This window comes from Gopherus flavomarginatus, chromosome 4 (genome assembly GCF_025201925.1).
Source record: "Gopherus flavomarginatus isolate rGopFla2 chromosome 4, rGopFla2.mat.asm, whole genome shotgun sequence".
Taxonomy (NCBI): Eukaryota; Metazoa; Chordata; order Testudines; family Testudinidae; genus Gopherus; species Gopherus flavomarginatus.
The window spans coordinates 119,320,571-119,343,961 of record NC_066620.1 but is presented as its reverse complement, the minus strand read 5'-3'; the positions used below and the strand labels follow the sequence as shown (position 1 = coordinate 119,343,961).

General features: G+C 42.2%; 1 protein-coding gene across 1 annotated transcript in view; it reads right to left on the bottom strand.

Annotated features, from left to right (window-relative positions):
• Nucleotides 1–10,719: 10,719 nt before the first annotated feature.
• Nucleotides 10,720–23,391, bottom strand: part of LOC127049126 (protein SOGA3-like) — a 74,940-nt gene continuing 62,268 nt past the window's right edge. Inside the window, exons 6-7 of the mRNA XM_050949550.1 lie at nt 20,803–22,156; nt 10,720–14,559 (exon numbers count right to left, since the gene is read on the bottom strand). Of these exons, the coding sequence (XP_050805507.1) occupies nt 14,386–14,559; nt 20,803–22,156 (1,528 nt within the window). The 3' untranslated portion in view covers nt 10,720–14,385. The remainder of the gene's footprint in view (nt 14,560–20,802; nt 22,157–23,391) is intronic.

Here is a 23,391-nt window from a genome sequence, read left to right as displayed (position 1 = left end):
TAAGTATAAAGGCACAGAGCTCAGCAGCCAGTTGTGCTGTGGCATCATCAGGGATAGTGTTCCTGACAGCTTGTATTCCATCTGTGTGTGGGATGTTTGTGTAGAGAGCCTCTACATCCATGGTGGCTAGGATGGTGTTTTCTGGGAGGTCACCAATGCATTGTAGTTTCCTCAGGAAATCAGTGGTGTCACGGAGATAGCTGGGAGTGCTGGTGGCATAGGGTCTGAGTAGAGAGTCCATATATCCAGATAGTCCTTCAGTGAGAGTGCCAATGCCCGAGATGATGGGGCGTCCAGGATTTCCGGGTTTGTGGATCTTGGGCAGTAGATAGAATAACCCTGGTCGGGGCTCTAGGGGTATGTTGATTTCTTCTGGTGTTAGTGTAGGGAGTGTCCTGAGTAGATGCTGTAGTTTCTTAGTGTATTCCTCAGTGGGATCTGAGGGAAGTGGCCTGTAGAATTTGGTATTGGAGAGTTGTCTGGCTGCCTCCTTTTGATAGTCAGACCTGTTCATGATGACAACGGCACCTCCTTTATCAGCCTCTTTGATGATAATGTCAGGGTGGTTTCTGAGGCTGTGGATGGCATTGCGTTATTCTATCTACTGCCCAAGATCCACAAACCCGGAAATCCTGGACGCCCCATCATCTCGGGCATTGGCACTCTCACTGAAGGACTATCTGGATATATGGACTCTCTACTCAGACCCTATGCCACCAGCACTCCCAGCTATCTCCGTGACACCACTGATTTCCTGAGGAAACTACAATGCATTGGTGACCTCCCAGAAAACACCATCCTAGCCACCATGGATATAGAGGCTCTCTACACAAACATCACACACACAGATGGAATACAAGCTGTCAGGAACACTATCCCTGATGATGCCACAGCACAACTGGCTGCTGAGCTCTGTGCCTTTATACTTACACACAACTATTTCAAATTTGATGACAATATATATCTCCAGATCAGTGGCACTGCTATGGGCACCCGCATGGCCCCACAATATGCCAATATCTTCATGGCCGACCTGGAACAACGCTTCCTCAGCTCTCGTCCACTCACACCCCTTCTCTATCTACGCTACATTGATGACATCTTCATCATCTGGACCCATGGGAAGGAGACTTTGGAAAAATTCCACCATGATTTCAACAGCTTCCACCCCACCATCAACCTCAGCCTGGACCAATCTACACGGGAGGTCCACTTTCTTGACACCACGGTGCAAATAAGTGATGGTCACATTAACACCACCCTATATCGAAAACCCACCGACCGCTATGCCTACCTTCATGCCTCCAGCTTCCATCCCGGGCACATCACACGATCCATTGTCTACAGCCAAGCACTGAGGTACAACCGCATCTGCTCTAACCCCTCAGACAGAGACCAACACCTACAAAATCTCCACCAAGCATTCTCAAAACTACAATACCCGCACGAGGAAATAAGGAAACAGATCAACAGAGCCAGACGTGTACCCAGAAGCCTCCTACTGCAAGACAAACCCAAGAGAGAAACCAACAGGACTCCACTGGCCATCACATACAGCCCCCAGCTAAAACCCCTCCAACGCATCATCAAGGATCTACAACCCATCCTGGATAATGATCCCACACTTTCACAGGCCTTGGGTGGCAGGCCAATCCTTGCCCACAGACAACCTGCCAACCTGAAACATATTCTCACCAGTAACTGCACACCACACCATAATATCTCTAGCTCAGGAACCAATCCATGCAACAAACCTCGATGCCAACTCTGCCCACATATCTACACCAGCGACACCATCACAGGACCTAACCAGATCAGCCACACCATCACTGGTTCATTCACCTGCACATCCACCAATGTAATATACGCCATCATATGCCAGCAATGCCCCTCTGCTATGTACATCGGCCAAACTGGACAGTCTCTACGGAAAAGGATAAATGGACACAAATCAGACATTAGGAATGGCAATATACAAAAACCTGTAGGAGAGCACTTCAACCTCCCTGGCCACACTATAGCAGACCTTAAGGTGGCCATCCTGCAGCAAAAAAACTTCAGGACCAGACTTCAAAGAGAAACTGCTGAGCTTCAGTTCATCTGCAAATTTGACACCATCAGCTCAGGATTGAACAAAGACTGTGAATGGCTTGCCAATTACAGAACCAGTTTCTCCTCTCTTGGTTTTCACACCTCAACTGCTAGAACAGGGCCTCATCCTCCCTGATTGAACTGACCTCGTTATCTCTAGCTTGCTTGCTAGCACACATATATATACCTGCCCCTGGATATTTCCATTACATGCATCTGAGGAAGTGGGTATTCACCCACGAAAGCTCATGCTCCAAAACGTCTGTTAGTCTATAAGGTGCCACAGGATTCTTTGCCAGTTTTTAGTATATTCATATCATGGAATCTTTTTAAAGTTTGTCACATTACAAGCTGTTTAAAAAAAATAGAGATTTTTTTCCCCTTCTCTTCTTGTTAACAGTCAAGCTGTTTGATCAACAGGAGCACAGCCAGCTTCTTCCGTTCACAGCCAGGTTATGAAACAGATGAGTCAAGATGTCAATACATTCAGGGAACACAGCAATTCACCTTCTGTTGTGACCCAGCCATGATCACCTTGGCCCTGTCAGGCTCCGGTGTGTATTACTGACATTTAGACTCTCTCAGACGGCTGCTTGGTAATTCAAACTACTCAGGTCCCTCTGTGGGTCAAAACATTCTGACTCTAATTCGAGTTCCCACACAACTGACTAAAAGTGGAAATGCTAGGGAGAAGGGTAGAAAAAATCTGTGTGTGTGTACTTAGGGGGGCAGCACGTTGGATTACTGAACTATTCTTTTCTCATATATCATGCAGCATCAATGTGCTGCCTCCAGGGTTACATCTCCAGGGCTTACTAGAGTATTTCTCCTATTTAAATAGCACAGTCTAGCCAAAAAAAAGATGTGCTAATACTGAATGGCATCTCTTGGAAAAGAATATCTGGCTTTTAACTGTTCATAGGACCAATGTAACTTTCTCTAAAACGGGGTCGGCAACCTACCTATCAGCTGCCAGCTCCACTCACCTCAGCTGCCAATCTTGGGTTCTGGCCGTTGACCTCCTGCAGCTGGGGTCTGGATCTCCAGCCTTGCTCAGCCTGCTTTCTGGCCTGGAGTTCCAGCAGACCAGCCTGGGCTCTACTCCTGGCCTTGGATCACTGCTCTGCAGCCTTCTCGCTGTGGCCCACTGTTCCCAGCCTGGGACAGTGAGGGTTGCACACCAGGCAAGAGGGGGTGCAGCTCAGCACCCCCATCTTAAAATTGCTTATCTCAGACCACACTGCGTTTGATCTTGTGCCTGCCTTCTATCGCCATTTGTTTTCCCACTGAGTTGAAGGAACATTTGACAAAATGGCAGCTCCTAAGAAAGCGAAGCTAGATATCAGATCATTTCAGCCTGCTTGGACAGACGCATTTGGATTTATTGAAAAGAAGGACCGTGCTATTTGTGCTTTCTGTTATGAAAGTGTTGTTTGTCACACATCAAGTGTTCGACGACATTTTGAAACAAAGCACGAGAAAACCTTTCTTGACGAAGGAGACAAGATTGAATCAATCAAAAAAGGCAGTAGCAGCCTATGAGAAGCAAAGCAGTGTTTTTAAAAGGTTAAGTGTAAGTAAAAATCAAGCTACAGAAGGAAGTTACAAGATTGCACAGTGCATTGCAAAAAACAGTAAGCCGTTTACAGATGGGAAATATATAAAAGAAGCTTTTCTCAGCAGTTTGGAGATTTTCTTCAATGATTTGCCAAATAAAGATACAATCATATCTAGAATAAAAGTACTGCCCATCTCTGCCAGAACAGTTGAGAGACGCAGAAGTGAAATGGCAGAAAACATTAAGGAAAAGCAGATGACTGCATTGAAAGACACAGCAGTGTTTAGTGTTGCAGCTGATGAGAGCGTGGATATAAACGATGTTCCACATTTGGCAATTGTTGCAAGATATTGTGCTTCCAATGAAATCCAAGAGGAACTTTGTTGCCTAAAACCCCTGCATGGCACAACAAAGGGGGAAGATATACTGGAAAGTTTTGTAAACCATTTTGAAGAGTGAGGAGTTGACATCAGAAAAATATTTTGTGTGACAGCAGATGGTGCTCCTGCCATGGTCAGAAAACAGAAGAGATTTGTAAAGTTACTTGAAAATCAAATTGGCCATCCGACAGTCAAATTTCACTGTATCATCCATCAAGAAAACCTGTGCGCTAATTCAGAGCTTAATAATGTGATGAATACAGTGGTGTGAATTGTGAATTTCCTTGTTGCTCGATCTGCTTTGACTCACAGACAATTTCAAGCACTGCTAGAAGAGATGGACAGTGCTTATAACGACATCCCACTTCACAGCAACATTCAGTGGCTAAGTCGTGGAAAGGTTTTGGTGCGCTTTGTAAACTGTTTTGAGGCAATCAAGGCCTTTTTGTCAGAAAAAGAACAAAACTACCCTGAACTGGATGATGACAAATGGCTGTGTAAGCTCATGTTTCTAACTGATATCACCACTTACCTAAACGAACTCAACCTCTTGTCTCCAGGGTGCAGGGCAAACAGTTCTGGATCTTTATGAAGCCTGGAAAGCATTTGTTGTGAAACTAGCAGTTTTTTCTAGGGCTATTCAATCTTCTACTTTCCGCTACTTCCAACACATAAAAGAGCTATTGACACGTTGCACTGTCAGTGTTGATGAGATTGGAAAGTACATGCAAGAATTGGAATCAGAATTTTCTGACAGATTTCAAGATTTCCAGTGACTCGGCCCAATGCTTTTTTTTCGAATTAAACCTGAAAAGTTCAACAAAAGTGACTTTGATTTGTCTGTATTTCAGTGGATGGGTTTTGAAGATTTTGAAATGCAGCTCATTCAGTTAAAAAGCTCAGAATTGTGGGCATCAAAGTTTGTAGATCTGCGGAGCGCACTTAAAGCTACCGAGAGAGATCACGGGGTCTCAATTCTGACCTGCTGGATGTCCCTGACAGTGAAATGTAACTGTGTGAAGAAAATTGCACTTGCAATGCTTTCAGCATTTGGATCCACATACCTGTGTGAACAGGTATTTTCACACGTGAAATCTGTCCTCTGTCCCTTTAGGAGCCAGTTAACAACTGATCACTCAGAAGCCTGTGTGCAGCTTAAAGTATCCAAATACGTGCCACCAGACATTGGAAAACTCAGCACGGAAAAGCAAGGGCAAGGATCACAGTAAACTGATAAGATCTCAATTTTAACTTAATTTTAAATAAAGCTTCTGAAACATTTTGAAAACCTTGTTTACTTTACGTATAACTGTAGTTTGGTTATATATTATAGAGACCTTCTAAAAAATGTTAAAATGTATTACCAGCACGCAAAGCCTTAAATTAGAGTGAATAAATGAAGACTCGGCACACCACTCCTGAAAGGTTGCTGACCCCTGCTCTAAACCATGAGATCATTTTTATGAAGTGCACAGGATTTCATGTCCCACCTGGAGTGCTGTTTGTAATGAGTCATGGCTGCGTGTGCATATGCACGCACACTGACACACACATCAGTCGTAAGCCGGGATTTAACTCTAGGGTCTTCAGCACAAAAAACATGGGCTTCTTCCACTTGAACTAAAAAAGAAAATATTAACCCGTGGTTAGCCACTGGGAGGAATCCTAATGTTGGTAGCCTATTGCTGATGATGACAATGATATTTTCACAATTCTCATCTCTGGTTACACATATGACTCTGAAGTCTGAACCCTGATGCACAGAGTTGGCCGCACTGAGGTCATGGGAAGTCCATATCTATGATATTTGATGATGCAGCCTGGAGATGATTTTGTGGACCCCACTCAAGTCTGTTACATGCTGATCTTGTCAGAGATTGCCAGTGAGTACTGTTCTGAGCCATTTGCTTAAGTTCTTTGAGATTAATACCAGACCACTGGACACTGCTCTTCAGGCTGTCTTTAAAGTGTTTAGATGGATGACTCTTCTTTCTTTTGCCCTAACTCAGCTCCTTATACAAGATCTATTTTGGGAGACAGTGGTCTTTCACTCTGATGACATGTCGCGTCCACGTAAGTTGTGCGCTCAATAGCATTTCCTCCATGCTGGTTGTGTTCACCCTTTTAAAGAGAGGGGCTAGAAAAGGTGCCCTAAACATTGCCTGCCCCATAACATCTGGTCAGACTACCATGGCTGACAGATCATCCTAGAGTGGGTCAAAAACCAATAAACATTCTAGAAGCATGGAACGTCTGCACCGTTATAGATGGAGGCAATGCACAAAAGCCTGAGAGAAGAATAGCTCTTGTCTCCAGAGAACTCACCCACTATAATATTGATATTGCAGCACTGAGTAAGACTAGACTGGCAGGAGAAGGTTCCATCAGTGATCTAGGAGGCTACTACTTTCTTTTGGAAACAAAAGGCAGAGGATGAAGACAGGATCCATGGAGTTGGATTTGCAATTAGGACATCTATCCTGAAACAACTTCCTCATCTACCTGTTGGCCTGAATGAACGGCTCATGAAACTTTGACTCCCCGTGAATCCTTTGCGGCATGTCACTTCATCAGTGCCTACACTGACCAGCACAGAAGAAAGGAAGGAGCAGTTCTACTCTGACCTGGAATCCATCATCAAATCAACCCCTGAATATGACAACTCCTGCTGGGAGACTTCAGCGCTAGAGTTGGTAGAGAAAGCAGTGACTGGAGAGGCGTGACAGGATGACATGGAGTGGGAAAGATGAACAGCAAAGGACTTCTCTTGGGTAAATGTGCAGAACTGTCTGCTCATCACTAACACTGTCTTTAGGCAAAATTATAAAACGACATGGATGCACCCATGGTCCAAACAATGGCACCTGATTGACTGTTATCACTCGCCAGTGAGACATCCATGATGTCAGAATTAACAGAGCCATGCATGACACAGAACGCTGGACAGACTATATTGGTAAGAGCAATGCTCAACCTGCATGTAGCCCCTCACAACGCAAGCGCCCCAGGATTACCTGAACAGCCTTCAACATAGCAAAGCTTAAACTAGGGCTGTCAAGCGATTAAAAAAATTAATTGCACTGTTAAACATTAATAGAATGCCATTCATTTAAATATCTTTGGATGTTTTCTACATTTTCAAATATATTGATTTCAATTACAACACAGAATACAAAGTGTACAGTGCTCACTTTATATTTATTTTTATTACAAATATTTGCACTATAAAAATAAAAGAAATAGTATTTTTCAATTCATCTAATACAAGTACTGCAGTGCAATCTCTTTATCATGGAAGTTGAACTTACAAATGTAGAATTATGTTCAAAATATAACTGCATTCAAAAACAAAACAATGTAAAACTTTAGCACCTACAAATCTACTCAGTCCTACTTCTTGTTCAGCCAATCACTCTGACAAACAAGCTTGTTTACATTTGCAGAAGACAATGCTGCCTGCTTCTTGTGTACAATGTCACCTGGAAATGAGAACAGGCGTTCACATGGCACTGGTTTAGCTGGCACCGCAAGATATTTATGTGCCAGATGCACTAAAGATTCATATGTCCCTTGATGCTTCAACTGCCATTCCAGGGGACATGTGTCCATGTTGATGATGGGTTCTGCTTGATAACTCTCCAAAGCAAGGTGGACCAACACTTGTTCATTTTCATCATCTGAGTCAGATGCCACCAGCAGCAAGTTGATTTTCTCTTTTGGCTGTTTGGGTTCTGTAGTTTCCTAATCACACTGTTGCTCTTTTAAGACCTCTGAAAGTATAGTATGCTCCACCCCTCGTCCCTCTCAGGTTTTGGAAGGCATTTCAAATTCTTAAACCTTGGGTTGAGTGCTGTAGCTATCTTTAGAAATTTCACATTGGACTCTTCTTTGCATTTTATCAAATTTGTAGTGAAAGTGTTCTTAAAACAAACAATATGTGCTGGAACATCATCCAAGACTGCTATAACATGAAATATATGGCAGAATGCAGGTAAAATAGAGAAAGAGACATACAATTCTTCCCCAAGGCATTCAGTCACAAATTTAATTAATACATTTTTTTTTAACGAGCATCATCAGCATGTACTCTGAATGATGGCCAAAGCAAGAAAAGACATATGACTCTTTAGAACATCCGGCACATAAATATCTTGCATCGCCAGCTACACCAGTGCCATGTGAATGCCTGTTCTCACTTTCAGGTGACAGTTTAATTAAGAAGTGGGCAGCATTATCTCCGGTAAATGTAAATAAACTTGTTTCTTTTAGTGATTGGCTGAAGAAGAAGTAGGAATGAGGGGACTTGTAGGCTCTAAAGTTTTACATTGTTTTGTTTTTGAGTGCAGTTATGTAACAAAAACTGTGCTTTCATGATAAAGAGATTGCACTACAGTACTTGTATGAGGTGAACTGAAAAATGCTATTTCTTTTATCATTTTTACAGTGCAAATATTTGTAATAAAAATATAAAATGATTACTGTACACTTTGTATTCAGCGTTGTAATTGAAATTGATATATTTGAAAATATAGACAAACATCAAAAAATATTTAATACATTTCAATTGGTCTTCTATTGTTTAACAGCGCAATTAATTTTTTTACTCGCGATTAATTTTTTGAGTTAAATGCGTGAGTCGGCTGCGATTAATTGACAGCCCTACCTCAAAACACATTGACCATCATGTGCAATTTCAGCAGTCACTTGACAAGCTTTCTTCATGGCTACCAATCTCTGGAAACCCAACAGAAAAATGGAACTACAAAGGTGTGATTCTTGATAGTTAAATCAGTGCTGGGGCCAAAGAAAAGGGTACACCAGGATTGGTTCAACGAGAACAATGAGGACATTTCCAAACTCCAACGTGACAAGCAGAATGATCTCACTTCCATCTCGAAGAAAGAGAGGTTTAAGTACCTACAGAGCAAGACCCAGTTTGAACTGAGGAGAATGCAGGATGAGTGGTGGGGGAGAAAAGCTGCAGAAATTCAACCACACGTGAAGTCCTAGTAACATGCATTAAGCCACCATGTTACAGTTATACAGTTGTCTTTTTACTCTCCCTTTCCCTAGCAAATAGCAGGGAATTTAACACCAGTGCAAGCTGCAACATACTTGCAACATACCTATCCAAATCACGTTAAAATATGGCCTGTCACCCTGGCAGCTGCTGCCATTTGAACGTGATGATTTCCCCTCTGCAAACCATTCAGTCCCATGGTACCTTAGTGGAAGTGCAGGAGTTCCCACCCCTGCACACACCCCGCATCTTGGCTGAATTCCTTTAAAGGCCACTGATTCGAGCCTGTGTAATTTTTCTATCATTTCAACTACATAAGAAAAACCTTTATTAGATTCTTCCCACCCTTACTCTTATGTGGCGTCAGATTACCCCATGAAGATATAGACACAAGTTAGAGAAGGTAGGGCGTCAGCACCTCCTGGCATAGATGCTGGAACTACAAGTGCTGGGGTGCTGCCATACCCCCTGACTTGCAGTAGTAATAACAACCCAAATACAGGGTTTCTGCTGTCAGCATCCCCACTATAAAAATTGTTCCAGCACCATGGCCTCTGGGAGGCACTTAAGGGGAGAGCACACCCTGCATGGGCCCTTACAAAGTAAAGCATGTACCCCCTGCAAAGCAAGCCAGCTTTGCCTCCCATGACAGGCCCTGCCTCCTCCCAGTCCCAACAGGGGGTCCCGTATCCCTGGGAGTATTAACAGAGAGCAGGTCCTTAACAGAACAGAGCACAGGAGCTGTAATTTTGTCCCTGTAAGGGAGAAGACATGCTGGATTGGGAGTGAAGCTGCTTGAAGACAGCCCCCACAACTTGCATGATCAACGGGGGGTGGGGGTGGAGTTACATCATAGCCCAGCGTGTGCTGGAGGGAAATACCAGTCATATTCCACCTTACAAGGATAGACACACTTCAGCAGAGCTCCTCTCTCTGCAAGTGTTGAGATTTGTGTGTGAATGAAAGGTGTTTGGCCCGTATCCTCCAAAGTATTTAAGTATATAACTGCTACTGATGTCATTGGGAGTTAGGCACTTAAACACCTTTGATGACCTGAAACTATAGGTCATAAATTTCATAATGTCCAAATCATGAGTGCTATAGCATATCTGCTGGTAAAACAATAATGACACTAGAAGGATTAACATGTGAAACCATACAGTTGCTGATAAACACTCAGCAAAAATGCATATTTTTTAGCATTAATGGCTGAGAATTTGAAATTGCCAACATCAACTGCTGTTATAAAGCACATAAAGCAGAAAAACTGGAATTTGGTATCCACAAAGCACAGGTGAAAAAAATACATTACTGGAAATTTCAAAGGATATGCTACAGGCAGTACAATGGGATGTTTCCTTAGAAACAAAGAACTAGCCACACATTTACTCCAAGTGTAGCGCCTTGATATTTGATTCTTCTGTTATGTTCCTGATTTTCATTCATACACTTGACTTTGTTCCTATTGTGGGTTCAGTCTGTGTTACTCTAAGGAAGTTCCAGTACAATACTTTTCAGAGTAACATCCTATCAAGGCATTATAAGTACGAAATGTCATAGTCACATAGCTGCTGACTGTACAATGCACATTAGGAACATGTTCCTGCTAATGTAAATGCTTTATAAATAGAAAAGAAAAAAAAGCAACCTCAGAAACAGATTAACCATCCTTAAACTATAAGACTAACAAGTTTTATATAGTATATGACATTAACAGTTGTTGACGAAAGTGCATTTCAAATGACGCAAAACAGTAAATTAAGGTCTAATATTATTTATGGATGGCAACAGTATCAACAGGTTTAAGAACAAGATGTGTTGAGGAAAAAATCTTGAGTGCAGTACAAACAGAAAATCCTACTGTATGTCAAATACATATGGACCATTGGCAAGGAACCACACAGAAAACATACATCCACTGGGAATCAAGAAGTGGTGGAAAGGCCAGATGCAAAAAAGGTTTTCAGATTTAGCAGATAAAAGTAAATGTCTTCTGCCTTTCATTTTAAAGAGGACGTACACAGTCAAAGAGAATATTACAGATTGCTCCAAGAATAATGATAGTATACTAGATAGAATTGTATATTGCAGGCCTCAACGCCAAAGAAATTCTTTTCATAGCAACACTGCGAAAATTGCATACTTTTTGCATGTTAAGGAATTTATACTTAGTCCATAATTTAAAATTGGGATGTAGGTAGCCAGCCTGCTGGGATGCTGTGGAACTTTGCAAAAATAATACTGAGGCCATTTCGATACAAGATCCCTATTTACAGTTTCAGCAGAAACATATTCTTAAATAGACAACTGTGTACATATTGAACAGAATCAAAGGGCAGTAGAAAGTAACTGGTGCTCAAAAGAACATTGAAAAATTAGATTACACAGCTTGGCAATTTATTCTGATAATGGCCAATTCACTCCCTACTGTATGTGTAAAGGTCAATATACTAATTCTGTGGCTCACAAAGAACAAGCAAAGTATTGGTTTCATTCCTTTATCATCGTTTAAAATGTACTCTTTGTAGGAAGACTATAACTAAGACTATAGAGCAAAGAAAAAGCATTAAATAGAACTAGACGGTGAATGATGACCTAGAGGAAAAAGAATGTATAAGCATTTCTTCGGAGATTTACCTTTTTATTCCATCTCCCCCTGCCCAAGGGCTCTGTATCAGGCCAACCAGTCCTTTCAGCCAAGGAAATCTGGCTGGGGTGGTGTCTCTCTCTTATTTCGAAGGCCTGGTCTATACATAGGTTTTACACTGATTTAACCAAATTGGCGTACAAACTGATTTTGTTAAGCTCATACAACTTTTATGTGTAGACAAAGCCACAATTCCTTTGTGATCGTGTTCAATACAAATAACTGAGCATCAAAGAGGGGAGGCAATGGATTCATAGTGACATTCACATATTTTCAATACCTGGTAAGTGTTTGGGCTGGCAGCAAACACCACTGTGCCTGAGGGGTTTCTATTTAACTGTTGCCGGTTAGGCTTTTAGAACTCTGCAGACTCTCTACCAGACTTATTTCAGGACCAAAGTAAAATACAGTCATGTTCCTAGTCTGAGCAGCATGAAGAATCTCTCAGTGGTCCAGACAGCAAATAAAAAGAGTGAACATCTACACAGAGACTTTAACCAATACATAACATTCAACCTGTCATTTTGACAATAGGCTCACAAAACAAAAGCAGTGGAGCCCTTCATTTGGTGAAACCAGGTGTGGGAGAAAAGTTATGTTCCACTCTGAAGATTTATGATTTCTTTGTTCTGGAGGCTCTGTCCCTTCAGAAGCTCCAGCATGGCAGCTCTTCTCAATGTTAGCTCATGTTGGGGAAACTGGAAACCCAACTAGTACTCCTTCCTTCTACAGCAAGTAAGAGCATATGTCATATCACTAAGGCTACTTAAGACAGCTGCTAAGCTGTGGTTATCACAGTGCTGGGAACTGGCTCTGCCGTGCTTACTCCTGCAAAGACAACTTCATTTTTAAACAGCCGTAGTTGTATATTTCTAAAATCGATATGTCCAGACAGCCTTCTAGGGTATTTATAGTGCACAAATTACTGAGATCTCTAGCTGTTAAAACCAAAGTATATGCTCTAGAGGGACTCAGAAGATCTTGACAAAATGGACTTGTCCTTGACATATTAGTTTACCTCCATAACTTTCTGTTAATTAAAGTTACATGCAGCAAGGAATACAGCAGGTTTTTGTTCCTTTCTATGTTAATCAGCAAGTTGATGATCAAAAGTAGGCAGTAAATATCAGTAAACTGAAGAAATATCTTAACTGGTTGTTCAAGGAAAATTGTTATCACCCCTGCTACACTATGCATCTGGCAACTTTATGGTGGGTACAAAATTTCTGGAATGGAGAACACCGTCATTATGAAAGTTGAACAAAAATGCTGAATAGTGTCAATATTTCATTCAAACGGTAGGAAGGGAATAAGTCAGCCTACACACAAAGCATTCTAGCAGCCAATAATATACAGACAGATGAGAGCAAAAACATACTTCTAATGCCATCAGTCTAGGACTCCTGGCACACAATGATCGTATCTCCTTCAGCTCTTGAGGCAATATTTATGTACTGTATGTCGGCTGTTACCAGAATGCAAGTAAAATTCATAACTGACTGCCACTTATACCATTCACGGGAGCAGTAAGTAGCTGTTGGCTTACACTCTATGAAGTCCAGTATCACAGTAAGAAAGCATAACTACAGCATTTGGTAATCATAGCATTCCTTATTCTCCTGCTGTCACTGAAAGTAAACAGGTTTAATTTCTCTGATGTAGCTATACTTTTAAATACAGTGTTTAAAGAAAACAAATTTGAAAGAATTGCCATGCTTACCATTCTTTTCCTTCCTCCATAAACTGTATATTACAATATAGCTGAAACTATAGGAGTTAATTCCCTACAGTAGGTTATATTAAATGGCACATATAAAGCATTTTAAGGCAGCGGAACGTTTTCGGAATATCTCAGGTGATGAAAAAGGCTAATATAGTACTAATCATATAGTATTTTAATTCAGAAAAAATACGCCCATCTACCTTGACCCTAGCATCGTAAGGGTTGAAAAACCAAACAAGTATGCCATCAAGCATGTCTGAGGAATCCACTAAGCTAGTCTGCTTCTGATATAAAATTGTGCAAGCCCTTGTTGCTGCAATTATGGTGCAATCACTACACCTGTGAACCTATATAAAAGATGTACAAAATATAAATGTCATTAGGACTTTATATTTTCAAATTTTTTAAATAAACACAAAGTATATATAGGCATATATGTTGTAATTTCAGTGTTAACACTAGCACAGAGTTTGTCTCTTCTAAATACAGACCTGTATACTTCCTATTCCAACACATGCACCTACAAACACATGATCATGCATACAGCTTTACTTTCTGCTGTTTGCAGCAAAGTCAAAATATACACAACTATACATTGTATCAATTCAAAAGACTGGCAAACCAAGGAGGATGTCATTCAAAAGGAATTCTTTGTGAGCCATTTAAGAAAGAAAGAAAGAAAGAAAGAAAGAAAGAAAGAAAGAAAGAAAGAAAGAAAGAAAGAAAGAAAGAAAGAAAGAAAGAAAGAAAGAAAGAGGGATATAATTATTTCATCAATAAAAACACTGAAGACTGCAATGATGATCTAAGATTGAAAATGCTTTGCCCAGTAAGTCAAGTGACAGGATTACTCTAGGACGATATACAACAGTGTAGAACTGGTTGCTATCACAACCACAGAACACACAGGTATAAAGAGGAGCAGAGCTTTCACATTTCACAACATCATCAAATTCATCCTTGAGTTCAGACAATTGCCATCTCTGACTGAAGTGAGAGAGAATAACTATGTGCAGTCATTCTCACAGCAGGTGGTGCTGAAGGTGATCTGGATGCCCACCTGGAAGGTAAGCGTCGATTTGCTGGTCGCGCTGGCCGGGAGAAGCCTTTCCCAGTTGAACATTTAGCTGGCACAGATATCTAGAACACAAATGAAACTACTTGCCTTAACAAGTTATAACAGTCGTTCATGGAATGTAAAAGGAATGAAGTGGCATACCTCAAAACAGGTGGTCTTGGGCTATTAAAAGGACCTGAGGATGTATTTACATAGCAATGTATAGAATGCAAAGGAACAGACACTTCTATATATAGGAATTCTTACATTAGTTGCAGCATGAGATATGTTGACATGGATGCTAGATACAAGGGAAGATATAAGATTTTAACCCATATGCAAAGCATAAATTAATTGAGCTTGCAGGCACTTTTTCATTTTTGGAACTTATGTGGATGAACTCTTGTGCTGGTTCATAAACATAACTCAATATGCAACAATACACTGAAACAGGATTCCATGTACCTTTCAGATATCGTTTGATGGATCCTGTTGTAATAGCCAAGGCTCGTTATACAGCACTGTTTCCATTACTGTTACATGTAGATGTTTATACTTCATAAATTGTTAATAATGATTATTTATGCATACAGTGTCATAGCTGCATGCAGAGCTTCACAAACACATGAAAGACAACAGTCCAGATTCTGTTCTTTGTTTCAGTAGTGTAAATACAGAGTAGTTAACATAGATGTGATTCTTCAGTGCATTGTGCCATGTGTAGTTCTTTATACCTTTGCAAAGTGAGTGCAGGTAGGTTTAAAATGCTGCCAGTCTGATTAGTTAGTATTTTACACCCACTTTACATAGGCATAAATGACTACACTAGGAGCAAGACAACGGAGAGTCAGGGCCAATGGCTTTAGTAGAGTTACTCTAGATTTATGCCAGTAAAAATAAAATCAAACTCTGGCTCATTGTTCTTGCTCCAAATATTCACTGAGGAAATTTCCTACCAGATTTGCACCGAGCAAAATAAATCAGAAACTTCTCTTTTTTTTTTTAATTTTTCTGGCTATGGTAGAACAAAGTTGTTTCTACTGAAAACTAGCTGCATACCATAGGCGCGGGACCTAGGGGTGCAGCGGGTGTTGCAGCACCTCCAGGTTTTATGTGGGGTCCCAGCTACCAGCCCTGTGCCTGGGACTCTGCTGCCACCACCCCTGGGGTCCAGGCTGCCAGCCCCATGCGTGCGGCTCTGCTCCTGGTCCCACTCCCACCCCCAGCTGTGGCCCCAGCCTAAGACCCTTTACCCACTCCTCCACTCCCGGAGACACAGCCCTGCTCCCAGCCCCAGCTCTAGGGGAGGCACGGACAGAGGTAAGAGGCTGGCTTTCAGCACCCCACTATTAGAAAAGTGTTTCAATGCCACTGCTGCACACTGGTGAAGCTGACCCAAAAAACCCCAAACCAACAAAAACACCCTTATGTTAGGCTCAGACCTTGGTCAGAAGAAAATCTATAGGATCAAATTCTCAGCTGTTAAAATCAATGTGGCTCCACTGAAGTCAATGGAATTGTGCCAGTTTGAATTATACCAGTTGACGATCTGACATACTTTTTTTCCCTATGGGGTTTCATAGCTCCAAGTGAGTCTACCCCATTTCTGTGAGGAGCTAATGAAGGTATCATAGAATTATAGAAGTTACTAGGGACAGCAAGGGTCATCTACTCTACCCCCCTGCCAAGATGCAGGATTTGTCGTGTCTAACCCATCCAAGTCAGATGGCTCTATCCAGCCTCCTTTTGAAAACCACCAGTGAAGGAACTTCCACAACCTCCCTAGGCAGTCTGTTCCATTGTCTTACTGTTCTTACAGTTAGGAAGCTTTTCCTGAGATTTAATCTAAATCTGCTGTGCTGCAGTTTGAACCCATCACCTTTTGTCCTGCCCTCTGTGGCAAGAAGAACAACTTTTCTCTACTTTTTTTATGGCAGCTTTTCAAAAGTAGCTGAAGACTGCTATCACATCCCCCCTTAATCTCCTCTTTTCCAAACTCAGCATACCCAGTTCCTTCAGCCTTTGCTCATATGATTGGCATTCCATCCCTCTGATCATCTTTGTCGCTCACCTCTGGATTCTTTCCAGTTTCTCTACATCCTTTCCTTTGCGGGCTTCCAGCCAGTAGTCTGCTGGAAGAATGTGTGAGAATGCTCCGTTACTGGAAACTTATAGAAGCCCCAGCATGGCACCTTCAGCGGACAAGCAACAGCAATCATCCTGGAGACTGTTCTCTCTGTAGGTTTTGCCATGGGTGGCTGTGTTAAAGCCCTTTGAATAGGTTTTTGAAAAGTCTCATGCGGGGGGGGGGGGGGGGGGGGGGGGGGGGAGGAATGGGCCAGATTCTGATGTTAGTTATAGCAGTGCAAATCTCAAGTAACTACATTGAGGTTAAACTCTAGATTTACACCAATGTAGCTGAGATCAGAATCTGGTCCCATAGGACTCCTGTATTACACTGATATAGCCCATTACCTTCCATGGAATCACTCCTGATTCACATGGGTGTAAATGAGATAAGGATCACACCCAAAGTGTCTAATATTACATAAACAGATATTTTGGACTGTCTCATAGACTCATAGACTTTAGGGTCAGAAGGGACCAATGTGATCATCTAGTCTGACCCCCTGCACAAAGCAGGCCACAGAACCCTACCCATCCACTTCTATAACAAACCCCTAACCTATGTCCGAGTTATTGAAGTCTTCAAATTGTGGTTTGAAGACCTCAAGCTGCAGAGAATCCACTAGCAAGTGACCCATGCCCCATGCTGCAGAGGAAGGTGAAAAAACTCCAGGGCCTCTGCCAATCTGCCTTGGAGGAAAATTCCTTCCCGACCCCAAATATGGCAATCAGCTAAACCCTGAGCATGTGGGCAAGACTCACCAGTCAGCACTCAGGAAAGAATTCTCTGCAGTAACTCAGATCTCATCCCATCCAACATCCCATCACCGACCACTGGGCATACTTATCTGCTGATAATCAAAGATCAATTGCCAAAATTAAGCTATCCCATCATACCATCCCTTCCATAAACTTATCAAGCTTAGTCTTAAAGCCAGATATGTCTTTTGCACCCACTACTACCCTTGGAAGGCTGTTCCAGAACTTCACTCCTCTAATGGTTAGAAACCTTCGTCTAATTTCAAGTCTAAACTTCCTAGTGTCCAGTTTATACCCATTTGTTCTTGTGTCTACATTGGTACTAAGCTTAAATAATTCCTCTCCCTCCCTAATATTAATCCTTCTGATATATTTATAAAGAGCAAGCATATCCCCCCTCAGCCTTCTTTTGGCTAGGCTAAACAAGCCAAGCTCTTTGAGTCTCCTTTCATATGACGGGTTTTCCATTCCTCGGATCATCCTAGTAGCCCGTCTCTGAACCTGTTCCAGTTTGAATTCATCCTTCTTAAACATGGGAGACCAGAACTGCACACAGTATTCCAGGTGAGGTCTCACCAGTGTCTTATATAACGGTACTAACACCTCCTTATCTTTGCTGGAAATACCTCGCCTGATGCATCCTAAAACCGCATTAGCTTTTTTAACGGCCATATCACATTGGCGGCTCATAGTCATCCTGCGATCAACCAATACTCCAAGGTCCTTCCCCTCCTCTGTTGCTTCCAACTGATGCTTCCCCAATGTATATCTAAAATTCTTATTATTAATCCATAAGTGCATGACCTTGCACTTTTCACTATTAAATTTCATCCTATTACTATTACTCCAGTTTACAAGGTCATCCAGATCTTCCTGTATGATATCCCGGTCCTTCTCTGTGTTAGCAATACCCCCCAGCTTTGTGTCATCTGCAAACTTTATTAGCACATTCCCGCTTTTTGTGCCAAGGTCAGTAATAAAAAGGTTAAATAAGATTGGTCCCAAAACCGATCCTTGAGGAACTCCACTAGTAAGCTCCTTCCAGCCTGACAGTTCACCCTTCAGTACGACCCGTTGTAGTCTCCCCTTTAACCAGTTCCTTATCCACCTTTCAATTTTCATATTGATCCAAATCTTTTCCAATTTAACTAATAATTCCCCATGTGGAACCGTGTCAAATGCCTTACTGAAATCGAGGTAAATTAGGTCTACTGCATTTCCTTTGTCTAAATAATCTGTCACCTTCTCAAAGAAGGAGATCAGGTTGGTTTGGCATGATCTACCCTGAGTAAAACCATGTTGTAATTTGTCCCAATTACCATTGACCTCAATGTCCTTAACTACTTTCTCCTTCAAAATTTTTTCCAAGACCTTACATACTACAGATGTCAAACTAACAGGCCTATAGTTACTCGGATCACTTTTTTTACCTTTCTTAAAGATAGGAACTACATTAGCAATTCTCCAGTCATACGGTAGAACCCCTGAGTTTACCGATTCATTAAAAATTCTCGCTAATGGGCTTGCAATTTCATGCGCCACTTCCTTTAATATTCTTGGATGAAGATCGTCTGGGCCCTCCAATTTTGTCCCATTAAGCTGTTCAAGTTTGGCTTCTACCTCAGATGTGGTAATATCCACCTCCATATCCTCATTCCCATTTGTCATCCTTCCATTATCCCTAAGCTCCTTATTAGCCTTATTAAAGACTGAGGCAAAGTACTTATTTAGATATTGGGCCATGCCTAGGTTATCCTTAACCTCCTTTCCATCCTCAGTGTTTAGCGGTCCCACTTCTTCTTTCTTTGTTTTCTTCTTATTTATATCGCTATAGAACCTTTTACTATTGGTTTTAATTCCCTTTGCAAGGTCCAACTCTACTTGGCTTTTAGTCTTTCTCACTTTATCCCTACATGTTCTGACCTCACTAAGGTAGCTTTCCTTGCTAATCCCACCCTTCTTCCACTCCTTGTAGGCTTTCTGCTTTTTCTTAATCACCTCTCTGAGATGCTTGCTCATCCAGCTTGGTCTACAACTCCTGCCTATGGTTTTTTTCCCCTTTCTTGGGATGCAGGCTTCTGATAGTTTCTGTAGCTGCGACTTAAAGTAATTCCAGGCCTCCTCCGCATTTAGATCCACAAGTTCTTCAGTTCAGTCCACTTCCCTAACTAATTTCCTTAATTCTTTGAAGTTAGCCCTTGAGATGTCAAAAACCCTAGTCCCAGATCTATTTTTGTTTATCCTTCCATCTAGTTTGAACTGAATTAGCTCATGATCACTCGAACCAAGGTTGTCCCCTACAACCATTTCTTCTATGAGGTCCTCACTACTCACCAAAACCAAATCTAAAATGGCATCCTCTCTTGTTGGTTCTTCAACTACTTGGTGAAGAAATCCATCTGCTATCACATCCAGAAAAATCTGAGCCCTATTATTCTTGCTAGCACTTATCCTCCAGTCTATATCTGGGAAGTTAAAGTCTCCCATGATCACACATTTCCCATTAGCGTTTACTTCATTAAAAACATTGAAGAGGTCTCTATCCATATACAAATCAGATCCCGGCGGTCTGTAGCACACCCCAAGCACTATCTCAGGGGAGGCTCTGGTAGCTCTCTTTCCCAGTGTGATTTTTGCCCAGACAGACTCTGTCTTGTCCATTCCATCACTTCTTATTTCTTTACAGTTAATCTCCTCATTGACGTACAAAGCTACTCCACCACCTTTGCCTTTATTTCTGTCTTTCCTAAACAGCACATAGCCTTCAATACCTGTACTCCAGTCATGACCACTATTCCATCATGTTTCTGTTATCCCTATAATATCCGGTTTCACTTCCTGCACCAGTAGCTCTAGTTCCTCCATTTTGTTCCCTAGGCTCCTCACATTAGTGTACAGACATCTTAATTTTTGCCGTTTGGCTTCACTGACATTCTTTACCCTGTTAGGCAGAGACATTCTACCACCAGCATCACCTGTTAGTCTACACTACCCTTCCTCCTTGTGTCAATTTTTCTGTCCACGGCTGTAACCCCTCTTACTTTGTTTACTTCCCTCTCAAGGTTAAATTCCGGCGTGGAGATCTCCTGGACACCTCCCAACCATCTCCCCCAAATTCCTAGTTTAAAGCTCTCTTAATCAGTTCGGCGAGCCTCCATCCTAGAAGTCTATTTCCCTCCTTACTCAGGTGAAGTCCATCCTGAGAGAACAGTCTTCTGTCCGTAAATGCTTCCCAATGGCCGTACATCCCAAAGCCCTCCTTATAGCACCACTGCCTGAGCCATCTGTTGACCGCCATAATCTTATTACATCTTTGTTGCCCTTGTCTAGGAACCGGCAGAATTCCACTGAAGATCACCTGAGCCTCGATTTCCTTAAGTGTCTTTCCCAGTCTTGTCCCATTTAAGTGGCTTGTTTCTGAAGTTGGGTATAAATCTTACCTCTGGTAACTTCTGTCTCTCTTTGCCTTGTTTGACTTGCTTCCCAACACACCTGGCTGAGTTCCTCTGAAACTCTTGCTTTCCTTGCTCTACCTGGAGCATTTCGAAATACTGACTCAATGTCTCACAACTCCCATCTGTGAACTCAGAATCTGACTGTGTCCACTTATCTTTGCAGCATTTAGAATTATACAAAGAAGTCACTGTTGATTTTTCATAGTTTTTCAAAAGTTTTTCAACAACTCCATAGTTTGATCTTGAGTCAGCTGAACGTGGGCGACCAGATAAATTAATTGGTCTCCAATCATGCTCGTGAAGCATATGCCGGTAGCCACTGGTGCTTGGAAGTCCATTTATTTGCTTTTGTTGCCCTGTTGTTCTGGCAGTTTTGGTTGGATTGCAGGGATCCTGTTTCTTTGCTGCAGAGAGTCTGGGATTTGAAACAAAAGATGCATTTACAGTTTCTGTTCTGTTAACCATACAGTCACAGCCTGGGCCACAGTGTTTATGATCTCCAGTTGGTGTTTGAAGCTTCTGATTTTCTTGCAAAGATTTGTTGCATTTATCTGTATGAAATACAGTCCTGTTAAATTCATCAATCTTTGCTGCCAATGTTTCATTTCTTTGGGCCTTTGGCAGCATTGCAGGGTCACAGAAGTCATTATTATAATGTAGAACATTAGGAGATTTAGGGCAATGTCTCCTGTGCACATTCTCTGTTTGCACCATATTTCCATCTGAACAGCTTTTCTGGGCAGACAATGGGGAAGATCCATTCTGAGTACCTTTTCCAAGCTTGCCCACATCACATGACCATGTGTTGTGACAAAAACCTGCCGCTACATTGCACTCAGAGACTCTCTCTTTTTTGGCTATAGGTACTGAAGCAGTTACCACTGCACCATCTTTCATAGACTTCCCTTCATTTACATGTGCCACTGGAGCTTCACTCTGTTTTGCAAGAGAAGGATTAATACATTTCCTTCCATTCCTACCCTCCTGAACCTTACAGTTGCTTCTGCTGCCTGAATCTTTTATGGGTACTTCAGAGACATGTACAGCTGCAGAAAGTGAGCTTGTCAGATGTCGAGAAGTGCTCCGTGGAGGAACTGGGGGGGCTTCTTTTTTTGGCCAGGGCATGAAGTCGCTTCCTCTATCACCAGTAAGAGAGCTACAAGGCAAATCTTTCAAACTCCTGTTGGCACTCATCAAGTTCTTCCTGTTATTTTGTCCTTCTGTTTCAAAGGTGAGGGAAGAAGTTTGTGGTTCATTGCAGGACACACGGTTCATCTCAGGCATAATAACTGTGTTTTGGGTTTCTTCAAATTCATCCAGAAAAGGAAGTGACTTCATTCTGTACATAAAAGAAGAGGCGTTTTTAGTGACAAGTGATGAGGATGTTCGTCCTAAGAAGTCATCTGGGGAAAAGGAAGGGAAGGCTTAACCCGTAGGTATGTGACAGAGCACAAGGGCACTGCCTGACCTCTAAGCAGAACAAAGGGTTAACCCCAGCACAGCTTCCCACTCCCAGTACACAGGTGATCAGAAGAAGGTTTTTAAGATTGGATGTTTGAAAAGATTTTGAGGCAATTCCACTGCTATGTACACAGGGAAGAAGGCCTACCCTATGATGGAAGAGTTTGAAGGAACCTCAGCAAAGGGAATTTTGCAGTGTATTCCTCCCCTCCATCCCCCCACCTAAGTCCCCTCTAACAGGTTTTACTGTAGGAAGGAGGACGGGCCCTCTAATTTGTACTGAGTTCAGTGGGAGTTGACATGAGTATTTGGGTGAGGAGAGCCTCTGCATGTAGTCATTGGCTTGTGCAAATGTCTTAATATTCATGGTGAGAGCACAAATGTGTCATTTATAGTTCATGCAATAATCACATTTTCCAGCACACATTCACAAAGTGTACACCATTTCCTTCACAGATATTGATGTTAAAGTAATCATACACTGTGGAAAAGACTGTGGGCTGCCCATGCATAGATGTGCTGGGGGAAGACTCCAAGGAACCCCTCTGTACCTCTTGAACCTCTCAGCAAGAGCCTGGCACAATATGCGTATGTATCTACAAGGTGACAGGTGTTAGCTGCCTAGAAAATGACAGGGTGAGAGGTCAGGTCTGTGCTCATCAGAGTTTGCTGAACATAGAGAGGGAAACACAATGCATCCTCTCCAAGAGTGGAGTAGCTGCCACACAAGTGTGGGCTTCCCAGGAGTCCCAAGGAGGAATTCTGCCAGAATCAGCCAAAAAACCTTCTGGGTACTCGGCTGCTATGTGTCCCCACCGAACCCCTGCCTGTCACATCAAGCCTGTCACATCAAGGGCACAATCTAGCCCTCTGTGCATTTTATGTACATCCCTGTGTAAGGAACGGTCCCTAACAGTATTTCCCCATAAGGAACCCAAGGGCACTATGTTTGCAGTGGATGGGGTGTTGGTGGAGAGGAAAAATCATTTGCTATTGTTCTTTTCAGCATGCAGCTTACTTCTCCCTGATGTGGCCAGCCATCTCCTCTAGAGTGAGTGTGTGTGTGTGTGCGTGTGTGTGTGTGTGTGTGCGCGCGCAAAGTGGGGGGGAGAG